General features: G+C 39.7%; 1 protein-coding gene across 1 annotated transcript in view; it reads left to right on the forward strand.

Annotated features, from left to right (window-relative positions):
• Nucleotides 1-331: 331 nt before the first annotated feature.
• LOC110491181 (FYVE, RhoGEF and PH domain containing 1) overlaps nucleotides 332-22,605 on the forward strand; it is a 222,689-nt gene continuing 200,415 nt past the window's right edge. Inside the window, exon 1 of the mRNA XM_036947810.1 lies at nucleotides 332-1,938. Within this exon, the coding sequence (XP_036803705.1) occupies nucleotides 1,758-1,938 (181 nt within the window). The 5' untranslated portion in view covers nucleotides 332-1,757. The remainder of the gene's footprint in view (nucleotides 1,939-22,605) is intronic.

Below are 22,605 nucleotides of genomic sequence, written 5' to 3' on the forward strand. Positions count from 1 at the left end.
GTGTAATGGTGTGGAGAATGTTTTCCTGACACATGTTAGGTCCCTTGATACCAATTGAGCAAAGGTTCCATTCCCCGGAGAATTCCGGCTGTTCTGGGGGCAAAGGGTTGTCCGACCCAGTACTAGATGGGTGTACCTAATAATCTGGCCACTGAGTGTATATTCTATTCCATTCCGTTTCGTTTACTATAATTTAATCTAGTGAATAATAACTGTTCTATTCGGATCTAGGTCCAGTCAGCAGTGTGGAGGAACTCAGCCCACTGACCCTGTCCACTGGGCCAAGTGACTGCTAACTGGGTCAGACTGGATCAGGCAGTCGCCCCTCCCCTCCTCTCCTCTCCTCTCACTACCCCCTCTTCATATTTTCCTTCAGGTTCTGTTGATACTATATTTATTGTTTATTAGGCTATATGTATTCAAAACAGTTAGGACTAGTAGTCAAACAACGGAAGCCAGTAACAAATGTTGACTTTTGGAGAGAAAAAAAAACTGTAAAAAAACGAGGAATCATCTCAACATTTTGCTTTAGAGAGATGGCGGATTAGGGGGGTTGAGACTGGTTTCATATGTCGACAGAATAACGCACACAGGAGCAGGAAAAGAGAGAGAGGAAGACAGAAGGAGAGGAGAGAAGAGAAGGAGGGGGTTAAGTTCACAAATTCAAGGAATTGCAGTTTGATGGCGTTGTCGGAAGTTTCAAAGAATGGGGGAAAAAAACTAGCCCGCGGGGGATCATAAAGGCGAAATTGATGACAAAGTGATGCACCCAATATACATCCAAGGATTCAATTACTGTTGGAATGACGAGTATAAAGAACTTTGATGACGGGGTTTGAATGTAGTTGAAGAAGAAGCTGAGGTTGCATATTTTGGATTCGCGTTTCCAGTGGAAATCGGGACGGAGGAAAAAATGTGGCAGACAGATACAGAAGGAACGATGTGAGCGGAGACGAGCAGTGACTTTTATAATGTGTATAAATATTTCAATCACTTTTGGTTTTGCGCATATTGCCTTTTTTTTAACGTTTATTTTTCAAGAGCGGCTCGAACGGAGGAAAAGTTTTGTTTATTCCAGAATGGGCATGGACTTTTATCGAAATGTCAGCTGTAGTTTGCCGTTAGTTTTCTGGTAACCTATTTGAATACAGTCTTAAAGAAGATACTCTGTAGCCGAACTCTTCTCACAATAATGTCTGATTTTGAGAGAGATGCAGCGAGCCGTTATTGGACGCAACAATGTGGCCAACTTCAATGAGGCCTTATTGTATTTTTATTGCAACAATTGCCATAATCGGTATCCTTGTGGATTCCAACCTAAATTCATTTTCATTGTATTTTGCCGTGAAATAAATCAATAATGTGTTGACATCGGTTAGATTTAAGACAAATAAAATCAATATCTATTTGATGGCTTTTTTCCGTTGTTGGTAAAGATTTTGTTCGGGTTTCCACTCGTACTATACAGCTCACCCAGGAGGACTGCATTTTGGTGGATGAAAGATTGGAGACCCATTCTACTGGGGGTCTGGCACGGCACAACGTCTCGAATCAACGCACCAGTCCCGGGGACAGGCTGCTCGCTCGAGCGCCCGGTGGTCGCCCTACATGACACCCTGCACTCAGAAGATCCGGATTTTTAAGGATTTAACTCAATAACCCTGGAATCTAATCTGATTTACTTTTTTTTGTGAGATAACCCGCATCGTATCCTGTGTAGGCTATGCTGTGCCTGTGTAAACTGTGACCAGGCAGGTATGCAGTTGAACCGGCCGAAGAGCGCTTTAGTGACGAGCTTCAGCCCGCCGATGGTCCCGGAGACAGCAGCCAGTAGGAGTACCAGTACCGTTTCCTTCTCCAGACAGTTCAAAACAATGCGCTTCTCCTACCACATCAGCAGCGGCATGCCAAGTCCACAACCGCCGCGCAGCGGGATACGTGAGTAGCAACCTATTTGCTAACACAGATAGTAGGTTAGCCTATAGGTTATAGGTTAAGTCAAGCACTTTCATATAAAGATAGAGAATTTTCCAGTGAAGTTTTCTCCCACTGGGAACATACGTCAATTCATCTTCTATTTCACGTTGGTTCAACGTAATTTAATTGAAATAACGTGGAAACAACGTTGATTCAACCAGTGTGTGCGTCCAGTGGGCGGGTACTCCAGTTGCTAATTTGGTATTGGTAACAAGCAGTTATTGATTGACATACTCTTACACACACACACACACACACACACACACACAAACTATCATCTCTGTTGTGATAGTCTATTATGATAAGCAACAGAGTCTGTTGTCATTCTAATAACCAGCCATTCATACCTCTTAAACCTCGTTATTCTCTGAATTGTTTTGGAAGACAGACTATGTTCACTCATACAAGAACACTTCGTTTCCCTGCTTGAGTGTTGGAAATAATAAGATAACTTGGCAAGGTGAAATAAATGCACTCATGTTGAAGTACATTGATTTCCCTCTAGGTCGGTGACAAAGGTTACAGTAACTGAGGGATCTGAAGTAGCAGCACGTGCAGCGTATAGGCTACCCAGGGAACACAAGACGTTGGAAAGACATCTTTAGACATGTCTTATATAGGCTACCCAGGGAACACAAGACGTTGGAAAGACATCTTTAGACATGGGTAGTGTATAGGCTACCCAATGAACACAAGATGTTGGAAAGACATCTTTAGACATGGGTAGTGTATAGGCTACCCAATGAACACAAGACGTTGGAAAGACATCTTTAGACATGTGTCTTGTATAGGTTACCCAGTGAACACAAGACGTTGGAAAGACATCTTTAGACATGTCTTGTATAGGTTACCCAGTGAACACAAGACGTTGGAAAGACATCTTTAGACATGGGTAGTGTATAGGTTACCCAGTGAACACCAGACGTTGGAAAGACATCTTTAGACATGTGTAGTGTATAGGTTAACCAGTGAACACAAGACATTGGAAAGACATCTTTAGATATGCGTAGTGTATAGGTTACCCAGTGAACACAAGACGTTGCAAAGACATCTTTAGATATGCATAGTGTATAGGTTATCCAGTGAACACAAGACGTTGGAAAGACATCTTTAGACATGTGTAGTGTATAGGTTACCCAGTGAACACAAGACGTTGGAAAGACATCTTTAGACATGTGTAGTGTATAGGTTACCCAGTGAACACAAGACGTTGGAAAGACATCATTTCAACGTATGTTCAACAACAACAAATATTGTGCTCATTGGGTGGTAGTAGTGGTTGGCTGGGTGGTTCTTCCAGGTTGGGACACACTCTTTTCTTTTACACCATTTGACTTGGTGGGTGTTGCTATACGTCATGGTGGGGTGGGTTTCAAAGTGCAAGGACTGTTCAAACGAGAACCCTCCACCTGGGACCTCATACAGTAACTTCTTCACAGATATCCCCGGTGGTGGGGTTTATACTTTCATTTAGCTTTAGTTGACCTGAAAATAGCTAGCTACCAAAGTGAACGATGTGTAATGTCAAGTTTGGTTTGTTACCAACCAACAACGTCAACGCCGCTATCAAGCCAATCTCCAAAATTCACCTGAATGAAATGTATGAAACTGTTTATGTCTACATTTAATCTAAATTTCACTGTGATTGGTTAGTCAACATTAACTAATATCTGTACTGTCAGTCACTGAGATGAGTTATTCTGCATTTAGATGAACAGGATCAGATTAACTGAGCCTTTCCCCCAAAACTAATTTTACCATTAAAAATGAATTTGTTCTCAGCGTTTCTGGCTTCATTAAAAACTGTTAATCTGATGGTTTTTGTTGTTGATGTCCTTGGGTTTTATTTATTTGTTAAACTGTAGATGGATCACTATGAGGTGGAATAGAAACTGTAGATGAATCACTATGAGGTGGAATAGAAACTGTAGATGAATCACTATGAGGTGGAATATAAACTGTAGATGAATCACTATGAGGTGGAATATAAACTGTAGATGGATCACTATGAGGTGGAATAGAAACTGTAGATGGATCACTATGAGGTGGAATAGAAACTGTAGATGGATCACTATGAGGTGGAATAGAAACTGTAGATGGATCACTATGAGGTGGAATAGAAACTGTAGATGGATCACTATGAGGTGGAATATAAACTGTAGATGGATCACTATGAGGTGGAATAGAAACTGTAGATGGATCACTATGAGGTGGAATAGAAACTGTAGATGGATCACTATGAGGTGGAATAGAAACTGTAGATGGATCACTATGAGGTGGAATATAAACTGTAGATGAATCACTATGAGGTGGAATAGAAACTGTAGATGGATCACTATGAGGTGGAATATGAACTGTAGATGGATCACTATGAGGTGGAATATAAACTGCAGATGAATCACTATGAGGTGGAATATAAACTGTAGATGAATCACTATGAGGTGGAATATAAACTGTAGATGAATCACTATGAGGTGGAATATAAACTGTAGATGAATCACTATGAGGTGGAATATAAACTGTAGATGGATCACTATGAGGTGGAATATAAACTGTAGATGGATCACTATGAGGTGGAATATAAACTGTAGATGAATCACTATGAGGTGGAATAGAAACTGTAGATGAATCACTATGAGGTGGAATATAAACTGTAGATGAATCACTATGAGGTGGAATATAAACTGTAGATGAATCACTATGAGGTGGAATATAAACTGTAGATGGATCACTATGAGGTGGAATATAAACTGTAGATGGATCACAATGAGGTGGAATATAAACTGTAGATGAATCACTATGAGGTGGAATATAAACTGTAGATGGATCACTATGAGGTGGAATATAAACTGTAGATGAATCACTATGAGGTGGAATATAAACTGTAGATGAATCACTATGAGGTGGAATATAAACTGTAGATGAATCACTATGAGGTGGAATATAAACTGTAGATGAATCACTATGAGGTGGAATATAAACTGTAGATGGATCACTATGAGGTGGAATATAAACTGTAGATGGATCACAATGAGGTGGAATATAAACTGTAGATGAATCACTATGAGGTGGAATATAAACTGTAGATGAATCACTATGAGGTGGAATATAAACTGTAGATGAATCACTATGAGGTGGAATATAAAATGTAGATGGATCACAATGAGGTGGAATATAAAATGTAGATGGATCACTATGAGGTGGAATATAAACTGTAGATGAATCACTATGAGGTGGAATAGAAACTGTAGATGAATCACTATGAGGTGGAATATAAACTGTAGATGGATCACTATGAGGTGGAATATAAACTGTAGATGAATCACAATGAGGTGGAATATAAACTGTAGATGAATCACTATGAGGTGGAATATAAACTGTAGATGAATCACTATGAGGTGGAATATAAACTGTAGATGGATCACTATGAGGTGGAATATAAACTGTAGATGAATCACTATGAGGTGGAATATAAACTGTAGATGAATCACTATGAGGTCGAATATAAACTGTAGATGGATCACTATGAGGTGGAATATAAACTTTAGATGGATCACTATGAGGTGGAACATAAACTGTAGATGAATCACTATGAGGTGGAATATAAACTGTAGATGGATCACTATGAGGTGGAATATAAACTGTAGATGAATCACTATGAGGTGGAATATAAACTGTAGATGGATAACTATGAGGTGGAATATAAACTGTAGATGGTGGGTGGATCACTATGAGGTGGAATATAAACTGTAGATGGATCACTATGAGGTGGAATATAAACTGTAGATGGATCACTATGAGGTGGAATATAAACTGTAGATGAATCACTATGAGGTGGAATATAAACTGTAGATGAATCACTATGAGGTGGAATATAAACTGCAGATGGATCACTATGAGGTGGAATATAAACTGTAGATGGATCACTATGAGGTGGAATATAAACTGTAGATGAATCACTATGAGGTGGAATATAAACTGTAGATGGATCACTATGAGGTGGAATATAAACTGTAGATGAATCACTATGAGGTGGAATATAAACTGTAGATGGATCACTATGAGGTGGAATATAAACTGTAGATGGATCACTATGAGGTGGAATATAAACTGTAGATGGTGGGTGGATCACTATGAGGTGGAATATAAACTGTAGATGAATCACTATGAGGTGGAATACAAACTGTAGATGGATCACTATGAGGTGGAATATAAACTGTAGATGGTGGGTGGATCACTATGAGGTGGAATATAAACTGTAGATGGATCACTATGAGGTGGAATATAAACTGTAGATGGATCACTATGAGGTGGAATAGAAACTGTAGATGGTGAATGGATCACAATGAGGTGGAATAGAAACAAGTAGATGGATCACTATGAGGTGGAATATAAACTGTAGATGAATCACTATGAGGTGGAATATAAACTGTAGATGGATCACTATGAGGTGGAATATAAACTGTAGATGAATCACTATGAGGTGGAATATAAACTGTAGATGGATCACAATGAGGTGGAATATAAACTGTAGATGAATCACTATGAGGTGGAATATAAACTGTAGATGAATCACTATGAGGTGGAATATAAACTGTAGATGAATCACTATGAGGTGGAATATAAACTGTAGATGAATCACTATGAGGTGGAATAGAAACTGTAGATGGATCACTATGAGGTGGAATATAAACTGTAGATGGATCACTATGAGGTGGAATAGAAACTGTAGATGAATCACTATGAGGTGGAATAGAAACTGTAGATGAATCACTATGAGGTGGAATATAAACTGTAGATGAATCACTATGAGGTGGAATAGCCACTGTCTGTTTCTGTCTCTTGCTGTCTTTGGATATGGGGACGAGGATGAAAGACACACTGACATGCATCAATAGGCCAAAACAATGTGGCCTGTATGATAGTCTATTGACGAAGCGCCACACGTTATTCACAACGGTAGAAGGTGGACCAAATGTCTTGGTTACACAGCTAGGCATGGCACACAATGTGGTTCGACCCAAACAGTACAAACAGGGAAAACAGATATCCTAATAGAATAGATATCATGCAAGACAGAGGTGTCTAGTGTAAAAATCTGTCCATCAAAAACACTCATCCGTCTGTCCATCAAAAACACTCAAAAACACTAATCCGTCTGTCCATCAAAAACACTCATCCATCTGTCCATCAAAAACACTCATCCGTCTGTCCATCAAAAACACTAATCCGTCTGTCCATCAAAAATACTCCTCTGTCTGTCCATCAAAAACACTCATCCGTCTGTCCATCAAAAACACTCATCCGTCTGTCCATCAAAAACACTAATCCGTCTGTCCATCAAAAACACTCATCCGTCTGTCCATCAAAAACACTAATCCATCTGTCCATCAAAAACACTTATCCGTCTGTCCATCAAAAACACTCATCCGTCTGTCCATCAAAAACACGAATCCGTCTGTCCATCAAAAATACTCATCCGTCTGTCCATCAAAAACATCTGTCCATCTGTCTATTAAAAACACTCATCCATCTGTCCATCAAAAACACTCATCCCTGACCCCCCCCCCCCCCTCGGTTCTTCTAAACAGGCTGTGAGTACTTTACAGGAAAAAGGGGAAATGGATCACATGACCAGTATAGAGGATTATAACTGTCCCAAATGGCAGCTGTTCCCTATATAGTTCTCTATGGGCCCTGGTCAATGTAGTGCACTATAGAAGGAATAGGAATGCCATTTGGGAAGATCCCTATATCTCCTGCGTTTCTCATGAAATCATTATCATAATATTATTATTACCGTTTAATCCTCCTTAGATGTTGGAGTAGGATCCTCTACTTAAATCACTAATCGTTTAATTCTCGGTGTTCTAAAACAGTTTTATCCTGATCACTTACGATGAGGAAACCTGTGTGTGTGTGTGTGTGTGTGTGTGTGTGTGTGTAAAACCATAGCTATTGGTGTTAAACATCTGTTCTGGCCTAAATAAAGTGAACCCCCAACCAAACACACACACACACTCGCACTTTCACACTCACACACACACACCATTCTCTCCATCTGTCTCACTGTTGCCATAGTTTATGTGACCAGGATCAGAATGTAGAGTGTGGAGACCCATCATGATTTCTGATACTACCACAGATTGCAGTGTGTCTAATCATAGTCCCAGCAGTTTAAAGATGGACTCCTCATTAGGACAAACAGCGCCACTGTTATTTTGTTGTGTGTGTGTGTGTGTGTGTTTTGTTGATGAAAATGGAGGAGAGGTTGATGATGTGAAATAATCATATTTGGAGCTGCTTTGAATTCATTATCCTACTGCAATTATCATTGAGTTTAATACATTATCATACCAACATTATCATTGAGCCGAATACATTATCTTATTGACATTATTATTTATTTGAATAAATTATCTTGCTGACAATGAGTTGAATACATCCTGACGTTATCATTGAGTCTTGGTCTGTCCCAGACTAAAAAAAAAGTTGTCTGTTCTTTCGATTGGAGGAAATGTTAAAATGTGCATTTTTCCATATATAGACACACCCTATGTGTTTTAATAAAATCAACTATATGCTTTGAGCTTGTCTGATGCTTTAAGCACACTGTTTGATGAAATAAGACACAATTGACTCAAGAGGGAGCCAGAGATCAAAATAACCACAAGGAACAAACCTTAACCTGACCGGACTTCCTAACGGCTTTCGCAGATTATAGATTTACTCTCCTAAAGTTGTAACATTCCATTCCTTAATCTAACATTGCATGATTGTACCTTTAGCCATTTATTTATTCATTTAGCATAGCCGGGCTGAAAGCAACTCTTCTTTTTAGTTGAACCGACTGAGATTTCAAAGGAATCAATCTATTCTCCTCGCTGCGTTTATCAATGCTTGGTTGAACTATTAGCTGTGCGTCAGGGTCATTGTAAGTGCTCATATTCATGATATCTGTCACGGCTTTCTTCTGTTGAAGGAGAGGCGGACCAAAACGCAGCGTGGTTATTTTGATACATCTTTAATGAAGATGATAAATGAACAATATACAAAAACAAGAAACGTGAAAAAAAACGAAAACAGCCCTATCTGGTGTAACAAACACAAAGACAGGAACAATCACCCACCAAACAGCCCTATCTGGTGTAACAAACACAAAGACAGGAACAATCACCCACCAAACAGCCCTATCTGGTGTAACAAACACAAAGACAGGAACAATCACCCACCAAACAGCCCTATCTGGTGTAACAAACACAAAGACAGGAACAATCACCCACCAAACAGCCCTATCTGGTGTAACAAACACAAAGACAGGAACAATCACCCACCAAACAGCCCTATCTGGTGTAACAAACACAAAGACAGGAACAATCACCCACCAAACAGCCCTATCTGGTGTAACAAACACAAAGACAAGAACAATCACCCACAAAACCCAACACAAAACAGGCTACCTAAATATGGCTCCCAATCAGAGACAATGACTAACACCTGCCTCTGATTGAGAACCATATCAGGCCCAAACACAGAAACAGACAAACAAGACATCCAACATAGAATGCCCACTCAGATCACACACACCAGACCAAACAAAACATAGAAACATACAAAGCAAACTATGGTCGGGGTGTGACAATATCTACATGACGAGAGAGTTGGTTGTCTCCATAGGCAGAGTGTGGGCTTGGAGTTCAGGTGAACATCACATCCCACTTTGGAGACTCTACAAACCCTGACATCTGTCATCACTACAAACCTGACATCACTACAAACCTGACACCTGTCATCCCTTCAAACCTGTCATCACTACAAACCTGACATCACTACTAACCTGACACCTGTCATCACTACTAACCTGACACCTGTCACCACTACAAACCTGACACCTGTCATCACTACAAACCTGTCATCACTACTAACCTGACACCTGTCATCACTACAAACCTGTCATCACTACTAACCTGACACCTGTCATCACTACAAACCCTGACACCTGTCATCACTACTAACCTGACATCACTACAAACCTGACACCTGTCATCACTACAAACCCTGACACCTGTCATCACTACAAACCTGTCATCACTACTAACCTGTCATCACTACAAACCTGACACCTGTCATCACTACAAACCCTGACACCTGACATCACTACAAACCTGTCATCACTACAAACCTGACATTACTGCAAACCTGACACCTGTCGTCACTACAAACCTGACATCACTACTAACCTGACACCTGTCGTCACTACAAACCTGACATCACTACTAACCTGACACCTGTCATCACTACTAACCTGACACCTGTCATCACTACAACCCTGACACCTGCCATCACTACTAACCTGACATCACTACTAACCTGACACCTGTCATCACTACTAACCTGACATCACTACAACCCTGACACCTGTCATCACTACAAATCTGACACCTGTCATCACTACAAACCTGACACCTGTCATCACTACAAACCTGACACCTGTCATCACTACAAACCTGACACCTGTCATCACTACTAACCTGACATCACTACAAACCTGACACCTGTCATCACTACAAACCTGACACCTGTCATCACTACAAACCTGACATCACTACTAACCTGACACCTGTCATCACTACTAACCTGACATCACTACTAACCTGACACCTGTCATCACTACAACCCTGACACCTGTCATCACTACTAACCTGACATCACTACTAACCTGACACCTGTCATCACTACTAACCTGACATCACTACAACCCTGACACCTGTCATCACTACAAATCTGACACCTGTCATCACTACTAACCTGACATCACTACAAACCTGACACCTGTCATCACTACAAACCTGACACCTGTCATCACTACAAACCTGACATCACTACTAACCTGACACCTGTCATCACTACTAACCTGACATCACTACAAACCTGACACCTGTCATCACTACAAACCTGACACCTGTCATCACTACAAACCTGACATCACTACTAACCTGACACCTGTCATCACTACTAACCTGACATCACTACTAACCTGACACCTGTCATCACTACAACCCTGACACCTGTCATCACTACTAACCTGACATCACTACAAATCTGACACCTGTCATCACTACAAATCTGACACCTGTCATCACTACTAATCTGACACCTGTCATCACTACTAATCTGACACCTGTCATCACTACTAATCTGACACCTGTCATCACTACAAACCTGACACCTGTCATCACTACTAACCTGTCATCACTACAAATCTGACACCTGTCATCACTACTAATCTGACACCTGTCATCACTACTAATCTGACACCTGTCATCACTACTAATCTGACACCTGTCATCACTACAAACCTGACACCTGTCATCACTACTAACCTGACATCACTACTAATCTGACACCTGTCATCACTACAAATCTGACACCTGTCATCACTACTAATCTGACACCTGTCATCACTACTAATCTGACACCTGTCATCACTACTAATCTGACACCTGTCATCACTACAACCCTGACACCTGTCATCACTACTAACCTGACATCACTACTAACCTGACACCTGTCATCACTACTAACCTGACACCTGTCATCACTACAAACCTGACATCACTACTAACCTGACACCTGTCATCACTACTAATCTGACACCTGTCATCACTACTAATCTGACACCTGTCATCACTACTAATCTGACACCTGTCATCACTACAACCCTGACACCTGTCATCACTACTAACCTGACATCACTACTAACCTGACACCTGTCATCACTACTAACCTGACACCTGTCATCACTACAAACCTGACATCACTACTAACCTGACACCTGTCATCACTACAAACCTGACACCTGTCATCACTACAAACCTGACATCACTACTAACCTGACACCTGTCATCACTACTAACCTGACATCACTACAAACCTGACACCTGTCATCACTACAAACCTGACACCTGTCATCACTACAAACCTGACATCACTACTAACCTGACACCTGTCATCACTACTAACCTGACATCACTACTAACCTGACACCTGTCATCACTACAACCCTGACACCTGTCATCACTACTAACCTGACATCACTACAAATCTGACACCTGTCATCACTACAAATCTGACACCTGTCATCACTACTAATCTGACACCTGTCATCACTACTAATCTGACACCTGTCATCACTACTAATCTGACACCTGTCATCACTACAAACCTGACACCTGTCATCACTACTAACCTGTCATCACTACAAATCTGACACCTGTCATCACTACTAATCTGACACCTGTCATCACTACTAATCTGACACCTGTCATCACTACTAATCTGACACCTGTCATCACTACAAACCTGACACCTGTCATCACTACTAACCTGACATCACTACTAATCTGACACCTGTCATCACTACAAATCTGACACCTGTCATCACTACTAATCTGACACCTGTCATCACTACTAATCTGACACCTGTCATCACTACTAATCTGACACCTGTCATCACTACAACCCTGACACCTGTCATCACTACTAACCTGACATCACTACTAACCTGACACCTGTCATCACTACTAACCTGACACCTGTCATCACTACAAACCTGACATCACTACTAACCTGACACCTGTCATCACTACTAATCTGACACCTGTCATCACTACAAAACAACCTGTTCTAAGGGTAACCATTGAAAATCAGATGCCCACTTGTCTGTTAGAACAAACGTCAAGTTGAAATACCCAAAAAACATATAAATCCTCTCAGTAAACATGTTGGAACAGATCTGTCCACTACAGGTGTAAATACTTATCAATCCTCTCAGTAAACATGTTGGAACAGATCTGTCCACTACAGGTGTAAATACTTATCAATCCTCTCAGTAAACATGTTGGAACAGATCTGTCCACTACAGGTGTAAATACTTATCAATCCTCTCAGTAAACATGTTGGAACAGATCTGTCCACTACAGGTGTAAATACTTATCAATCCTCTCAGTAAACATGTTGGAACAGATCTGTCCACTACAGGTGTAAATACTTATCAATCCTCTCAGTAAACATGTTGGAACAGATCTGTCCACTACAGGTGTAAATACTTATCAATCCTCTCAGTAAACATGTTGGAACAGATCTGTCCACTACAGGTGTAAATACTTATCAATCCTCTCAGTAAACATGTTGGAACAGATCTGTCCACTACAGGTGTAAATACTTATCAATCGTCTCAGTAAACATGTTGGAACAGATCTGTCCACTACAGGTGTAAATACTTATCAATCCTCTCAGTAAACATGTTGGAACAGATCTGTCCACTACAGGTGTAAATACTTATCAAACCTCTCAGTAAACATGTTGGAACAGATCTGTCCACTACAGGTGTAAATACTTATCAATCCTCTCAGTAAACATGTTGGAACAGATCTGTCCACTACAGGTGTAAATACTTATCAATCCTCTCAGTAAACATGTTGGAACAGATCTGTCCACTACAGGTGTAAATACTTATCAATCCTCTCAGTAAACATGTTGGAACAGATCTGTCCACTACAGGTGTAAATACTTATCAATCCTCTCAGTAAACATGTTGGAACAGATCTGTCCACTACAGGTGTAAATACTTATCAATCCTCTCAGTAAACATGTTGGAACAGATCTGTCCACTACAGGTGTAAATACTTATCAATCCTCTCAGTAAACATGTTGGAACAGATCTGTCCACTACAGGTGTAAATACTTATCAATCCTCTCAGTAAACATGTTGGAACAGATCTGTCCACTACAGGTGTAAATACTTATCAATCCTCTCAGTAAACATGTTGGAACAGATCTGTCCACTACAGGTGTAAATACTTATCAATCGTCTCAGTAAACATGTTGGAACAGATCTGTCCACTACAGGTGTAAATACTTATCAATCCTCTCAGTAAACATGTTGGAACAGATCTGTCCACTACAGGTGTAAATACTTATCAATCCTCTCAGTAAACATGTTGGAACAGATCTGTCCACTACAGGTGTAAATACTTATCAATCCTCTCAGTAAACATGTTGGAACAGATCTGTCCACTACAGGTGTAAATACTTATCAATCCTCTCAGTAAACAAGTTGGAACAGATCTGTCCACTACAGGTGTAAATACTTATCAATCCTCTCAGTAAACATGTTGGAACAGATCTGTCCACTACAGGTGTAAATACTTATCAATCCTCTCAGTAAACATGTTGGAACAGATCTGTCCACTACAGGTGTAAATACTTATCAAGCCTCTCAGTAAACATGTTGGAACAGATCTGTCCACTACAGGTGTAAATACTTATCAATCCTCTCAGTAAACATGTTGGAACAGATCTGTCCACTACAGGTGTAAATACTTATCAATCCTCTCAGTAAACATGTTGGAACAGATCTGTCCACTACAGGTGTAAATACTTATCAATCCTCTCAGTAAACATGTTGGAACAGATCTGTCCACTACAGGTGTAAATACTTATCAATCCTCTCAGTAAACATGTTGGAACAGATCTGTCCACTACAGGTGTAAATACTTATCAATCCTCTCAGTAAACATGTTGGAACAGATCTGTCCACTACAGGTGTAAATACTTATCAATCCTCTCAGTAAACATGTTGGAACAGATCTGTCCACTACAGGTGTAAATACTTATCAATCCTCTCAGTAAACATGTTGGAACAGATCTGTCCACTACAGGTGTAAATACTTATCAATCCTCTCAGTAAACATGTTGGAACAGATCTGTCCACTACAGGTGTAAATACTTATCAATCCTCTCAGTAAACATGTTGGAACAGATCTGTCCACTACAGGTGTAAATACTTATCAATCCTCTCAGTAAACATGTTGGAACAGATCTGTCCACTACAGGTGTAAATACTTATCAATCCTCTCAGTAAACATGTTGGAACAGATCTGTCCACTACAGGTGTAAATACTTATCAATCCTCTCAGTAAACATGTTGGAACAGATCTGTCCACTACAGGTGTAAATACTTATCAATCCTCTCAGTAAACATGTTGGAACAGATCTGTCCACTACAGGTGTAAATACTTATCAATCCTCTCAGTAAACATGTTGGAACAGATCTGTCCACTACAGGTGTAAATACTTATCAATCCTCTCAGTAAACATGTTGGAACAGATCTGTCCACTACAGGTGTAAATACTTATCAATCGTCTCAGTAAACATGTTGGAACAGATCTGTCCACTACAGGTGTAAATACTTATCAAACCTCTCAGTAAACATGTTGGAACAGATCTGTCCACTACAGGTGTAAATACTTATCAATCCTCTCAGTAAACATGTTGGAACAGATCTGTCCACTACAGGTGTAAATACTTATCAATCCTCTCAGTAAACATGTTGGAACAGATCTGTCCACTACAGGTGTAAATACTTATCAATCCTCTCAGTAAACATGTTGGAACAGATCTGTCCACTACAGGTGTAAATACTTATCAATCCTCTCAGTAAACATGTTGGAACAGATCTGTCCACTACAGGTGTAAATACTTATCAATCGTCTCAGTAAACATGTTGGAACAGATCTGTCCACTACAGGTGTAAATACTTATCAATCCTCTCAGTAAACATGTTGGAACAGATCTGTCCACTACAGGTGTAAATACTTATCAATCCTCTCAGTAAACATGTTGGAACAGATCTGTCCACTACAGGTGTAAATACTTATCAATCCTCTCAGTAAACATGTTGGAACAGATCTGTCCACTACAGGTGTAAATACTTATCAATCCTCTCAGTAAACATGTTGGAACAGATCTGTCCACTACAGGTGTAAATACTTATCAATCCTCTCAGTAAACATGTTGGAACAGATCTGTCCACTACAGGTGTAAATACTTATCAATCCTCTCAGTAAACATGTTGGAACAGATCTGTCCACTACAGGTGTAAATACTTATCAATCCTCTCAGTAAACATGTTGGAACAGATCTGTCCACTACAGGTGTAAATACTTATCAATCCTCTCAGTAAACATGTTGGAACAGATCTGTCCACTACAGGTGTAAATACTTATCAATCCTCTCAGTAAACATGTTGGAACAGATCTGTCCACTACAGGTGTAAATACTTATCAATCCTCTCAGTAAACATGTTGGAACAGATCTGTCCACTACAGGTGTAAATACTTATCAATCCTCTCAGTAAACATGTTGGAACAGATCTGTCCACTACAGGTGTAAATACTTATCAATCCTCTCAGTAAACATGTTGGAACAGATCTGTCCACTACAGGTGTAAATACTTATCAATCCTCTCAGTAAACATGTTGGAACAGATCTGTCCACTACAGGTGTAAATACTTATCAATCCTCCCAGTAAACATGTTGGAACAGATCTGTCCACTACAGGTGTAAATACTTATCAATCCTCTCAGTAAACATGTTGGAACAGATCTGTCCACTACAGGTGTAAATACTTATCAATCCTCTCAGTAAACATGTTGGAACAGATCTGTCCACTACAGGTGTAAATACTTATCAATCCTCTCAGTAAACATGTTGGAACAGATCTGTCCACTACAGGTGTAAATACTTATCAATCCTCTCAGTAAACATGTTGGAACAGATCTGTCCACTACAGGTGTAAATACTTATCAATCCTCTCAGTAAACATGTTGGAACAGATCTGTCCACTACAGGTGTAAATACTTATCAATCCTCTCAGTAAACATGTTGGAACAGATCTGTCCACTACAGGTGTAAATACTTATCAATCCTCTCTGTAAACATGTTGGAACAGATCTGTCCACTACAGGTGTAAATACTTATCAATCCTCTCAGTAAACATGTTGGAACAGATCTGTCCACTACAGGTGTAAATACTTATCAAACCTCTCAGTAAACATGTTGGAACAGATCTGTCCACTACAGGTGTAAATACTTATCAATCCTCTCAGTAAACATGTTGGAACAGATCTGTCCACTACAGGTGTAAATACTTATCAATCCTCTCAGTAAACATGTTGGAACAGATCTGTCCACTACAGGTGTAAATACTTATCAATCGTCTCAGTAAACATGTTGGAACAGATCTGTCCACTACAGGTGTAAATACTTATCAATCCTCTCAGTAAACATGTTGGAACAGATCTGTCCACTACAGGTGTAAATACTTATCAATCCTCTCAGTAAACATGTTGGAACAGATCTGTCCACTACAGGTGTAAATACTTATCAATCCTCTCAGTAAACATGTTGGAACAGATCTGTCCACTACAGGTGTAAATACTTATCAATCCTCTCAGTAAACATGTTGGAACAGATCTGTCCACTACAGGTGTAAATACTTATCAATCCTCTCAGTAAACATGTTGGAACAGATCTGTCCACTACAGGTGTAAATACTTATCAATCCTCTCAGTAAACATGTTGGAACAGATCTGTCCACTACAGGTGTAAATACTTATCAATCCTCCCAGTAAACATGTTGGAACAGATCTGTCCACTACAGGTGTAAATACTTATCAATCCTCCCAGTAAACATGTTGGAACAGATCTGTCCACTACAGGTGTAAATACTTATCAATCCTCTCAGTAAACATGTTGGAACAGATCTGTCCACTACAGGTGTAAATACTTATCAATCGTCTCAGTAAACATGTTGGAACAGATCTGTCCACTACAGGTGTAAATACTTATCAATCGTCTCAGTAAACATGTTGGAACAGATCTGTCCACTACAGGTGTAAATACTTATCAATCCTCTCAGTAAACATGTTGGAACAGATCTGTCCACTACAGGTGTAAATACTTATCAATCCTCTCAGTAAACATGTTGGAACAGATCTGTCCACTACAGGTGTAAATACTTATCAATCCTCTCAGTAAACATGTTGGAACAGATCTGTCCACTACAGGTGTAAATACTTATCAATCCTCTCAGTAAACATGTTGGAACAGATCTGTCCACTACAGGTGTAAATACTTATCAATCCTCTCAGTAAACATGTTGGAACAGATCTGTCCACTACAGGTGTAAATACTTATCAATCCTCTCAGTAAACATGTTGGAACAGATCTGTCCACTACAGGTGTAAATACTTATCAATCCTCTCAGTAAACATGTTGGAACAGATCTGTCCACTACAGGTGTAAATACTTATCAATCCTCCCAGTAAACATGTTGGAACAGATCTGTCCACTACAGGTGTAAATACTTATCAATCCTCTCAGTAAACATGTTGGAACAGATCTGTCCACTACAGGTGTAAATACTTATCAATCCTCTCAGTAAACATGTTGGAACAGATCTGTCCACTACAGGTGTAAATACTTATCAATCCTCTCAGTAAACATGTTGGAACAGATCTGTCCACTACAGGTGTAAATACTTATCAATCCTCTCAGTAAACATGTTGGAACAGATCTGTCCACTACAGGTGTAAATACTTATCAATCCTCTCAGTAAACATGTTGGAACAGATCTGTCCACTACAGGTGTAAATACTTATCAATCGTCTCAGTAAACATGTTGGAACAGATCTGTCCACTACAGGTGTAAATACTTATCAATCCTCTCAGTAAACATGTTGGAACAGATCTGTCCACTACAGGTGTAAATACTTACTTGCATTCCCCATTTCAGTTATTTAAAAAATTGAACTAGGCATGTTAGTTAAGAACAAATTCTCATTTACAATGACAGCCTACCGGGGAACAGTGGGTTAACTGCCTTGTTCAGGGGCATAACGACAGCGTTTTACCTTGTCAGCTCAGGGATTCGATCTAGGCAACCTTTCGGTTACTGGACCAACTCTCTAACCACTAGGCTACCTGCCAACCCCAAAAGTAGACTTACAGGAGCAATTGGGGTTAAGTGCCTTGCTCAAGGGCACGTCTGTCTCCATCGATAACATGCAATAATTAATTGATCGCATTCTTGCACCATCCCTTATCAGTTGTAAACATGTTTTTTTCTTCTCTGTGTTGCCTGCAGCCTGATCTATTTTGTTGTGATGGTAACAGAATCTGAATATGTGTTCCATGGAAAAAAATGACAACAGGAAGTAGCCCAAAGGGTTTGGTCCTTTAAAAAATACTGCTGTATGTCAAATATTGTGAGCTGTAGCCTGGAGAAATAAAACCATTATCGATGACAACATTATCGATGACAACATTATCGATGACAACATTATCGATGACAACATTAACGATGTTTGTTTCCAACATTAACGATGTTTGTTTCCAACATTAACAATGTTTGTTTCCAACATGGGAGATGTTTTCCCTAAAGAAAGTTAAATCCGCTTTTTTTGTGTTTTTGTATCCTTGCCACGATACTAACGAGTATCGTAATACTGGCATTATCCCGGCTGTTCTAGGGGTTTCGCTTGTGCACATATATTCCAGACGGTTGTTGGTCGGAGCACGTCTCCGTAGTCACCAGAGGAGTGTGATTTACATCCTGCTGTAGGACTCATTGCGACTCCATCGCTAGCAGGTCAAACGAACGACTAAAATGAACGAGTCACTCAGAAAAAAATGAATCATAATTTTAGAGTTAGTAAAAAAGTGTTTTAAATAATAATTAATTGTTTGCGAACTGCACATCAACTACCACCTGGTTTGAGGTGCTGTAGAACACACAGAGCACTGCATAACCTCTCTGATTCAGTAGACTTTACACTGCATAACCTCTCTGATTCAGTAGACTTTACACTGCATAACCTCTCTGATTCAGTAGACTTTACACTACATAACCTCTGATTCAGTAGACTTTACACTGCATAACCTCTCATTCAGTAGACTTTACACTACATAACCTCTGATTCAGTAGACTTTACACTGCATAACCTCTCATTCAGTAGACTTTACACTGCATAACCTCTCTGATTCAGTAGACTTTACACTACATAACCTCTGATTCAGTAGACTTTACACTGCATAACCTCTGATTCAGTAGACTTTACACTGCATAACTCCTCTGATTCAGTAGACTTTACACTGCATAACCTCTCTGATTCAATAGACTTTACACTGCATAACTTCTGATTCAGTAGACTTTACACTGCATAACCTCTCTGATTCAGTAGACTTTACACTGCATAACCTCTCTGATTCAGTAGACTTTACACTGCATAACTTCTGATTCAGTAGACTTTACACTGCATAACCTCTCTGATTTAGTAGACTTTACACTGCATAACCTCTCTGATTCATCAGACTTTACACTGCATAACCTCTGATTCAGTAGACTTTACACTAGATAACCTCTCTTATTCAGTAGACTTTACACTACATAACCTCTCTGATTCAGTATACTTTACACTGCATAACCTCTCTGATTCAGTAGACTTTACACTGCATAACCTCTCTGATTCAGTAGACTTTACACTGCATAACCTCTCTGATTCAGTAGACTTTACACTGCATAACCTCTCTGATTCAGTAGACTTTACACTGCATAACCTCTCTGATTCAGTAGACTTTACACTGGATAACCTCTCTGATTTAGTAGACTTTACACTGCATAATCTCTCTGATTCAGTAGACTTTACACTGCATGACCTCTCTGATTCAGTAGACTTTACACTACATAACCTCTCTGATTCAGTCGACTTTACACTGCATAACCTCTCTGATTCAGTCGACTTTACACTGCATAACCTCTGATTCAGTAGACTTTACACTGCATAACCTCTGATTCAGTAGACTTTACACTGCTTAACCTCTGATTCAGTAGACTTTACACTGCATAACCTCTGATTCAGTAGACTTTACACTGTATAACCTCTGATTCAGTAGACTTTACACTGCATAACCTCTCTGATTCAGTAGACTTTACACTGCATAACCTCTCTGATTCAGTAGACTTTACACTACATAACCTCTCTGATTCAGTCGACTTTACACTGCATAACCTCTGATTCAGTAGACTTTACACTGCATAACCTCTCTGATTCAGTAGACTTTACACTACATAACCTCTCTTATTCAGTAGACTTTACACTGCATAACCTCTGATTCAGTAGACTTTACACTGCATAACCTCTCTGATTCAGTAGACTTTACACTGCATAACCACTCTGATTCAGTAGACTTTACACTACATAACCTCTCTGATTCAGTCGACTTTACACTGCATAACCTCCGATTCATTAGACTTTACACTGCATAACCTCTCTGATTCAGTAGACTTTACACTGTATAAGCTCTCTGATTCAATAGACTTTACACTACATAACCTCTGATTCAGTAGACTTTACACTGCATAACCTCTGATTCAGCAAAGCGCTCAGCTGCCTTAGTAACCAGCACATCTGGTTAAGTGCAGGATCCTGAGACGACTTAAATTGCATGATAATGCATATCCTATCCCAGCGTCTCCCAAAAACTCGGTCCTGGGGTCCCCCCTGGGTTCCCGTTTAGTTTGTTTGTCCTAGAAACTACACAGCTGATTCAAATAATAAACTCATCATCAAGCTTTGATTATTTGAATCAGCTGTGTAGTGCTAGGGCAAAAAAAACACAAAAATGTGCACCCATGGGGGTTTGGGAAACGCTGTCCTATCCCCTATGCTGAAGAACTAGCCGTTTCACATCCTGTCCCACAAACATCAGAGTGGAAATTCTCCTTTTGGGGGATTATTGACGATAACAACTTATAAAGGATTAATAACCAGCCATATCTCCTCTCTACAATGAGGTCAGTTAAAACACATGGGATTGGAAGTTCTCCTGGGATTATTGAAGATAACAATCTTTAAAGGCTTGACTCTAGAGTCTAAGCCCTGTCTAAGCCGGGTGGGGTGGGGGGGGGGGGGGACGGACGGTACTAAACTAACATATGGAATTGTTTTACGATGGTCACCCCAAGGATTACTTGGCTATTATAATTTTAAGACTCCTTAAGGAATCAAAACATATATATATATCAACAATTATTTGATGAAATATGGAATTTGACCTTGCTGCTATTAGCCCATAGAAACATATTGAATTACATATTCACTACATGTAACAACAAATAGTCCAAAATACATCTAAAATAACTTTGTTGAGATATAATAAAGATCAGGAAACTGTATATTTATATATACAGTGGGGCAAAAAAGTATTTAGTCAGCCACCAATTGTGCAAGTTCTCCCACTTAAAAAGATGGGAGAGGCCTGTAATTTTCATCATAGGTACACTTCAACTATGACAGACAAAATGAGAAAAAAAATCCAGAAAATCACATTGTAGGATTTTTTATGAATTTATTTGCAAATTATGGTGGAAAATAAGTATTTGGTCAATAACAAAAGTTTATCTCAATACTTTGTTATATACCCTTTGTTGGCAACGACAGAGGTCAAACGTCTTCACAAGGTTTTCACACACTGTTGCTGGTATTTTGGGCTATTCTTCCATGCAGATCTCCTCTAGAGCAGTGATGTTTTGGGGCTGTTGCTGGGCAACACGGACTTTCAACTCCCTCCAAAGATTTTCTATGGGGCTGAGATCTGGAGACTGGCTAGGCCACTCCAGGACCTTGAAATGCTTCTTATGAAGCCACTCCTTCGTTGCCCGGGTGGTGTGTTTGGGATCATTGTCATGCTGAAAGACCCAGCCATGTTTCATCTTCAATGCC

This window comes from Oncorhynchus mykiss, chromosome 16 (assembly GCF_013265735.2).
Source record: "Oncorhynchus mykiss isolate Arlee chromosome 16, USDA_OmykA_1.1, whole genome shotgun sequence".
In the NCBI taxonomy this organism is placed as follows: domain Eukaryota; kingdom Metazoa; phylum Chordata; class Actinopteri; order Salmoniformes; family Salmonidae; genus Oncorhynchus; species Oncorhynchus mykiss.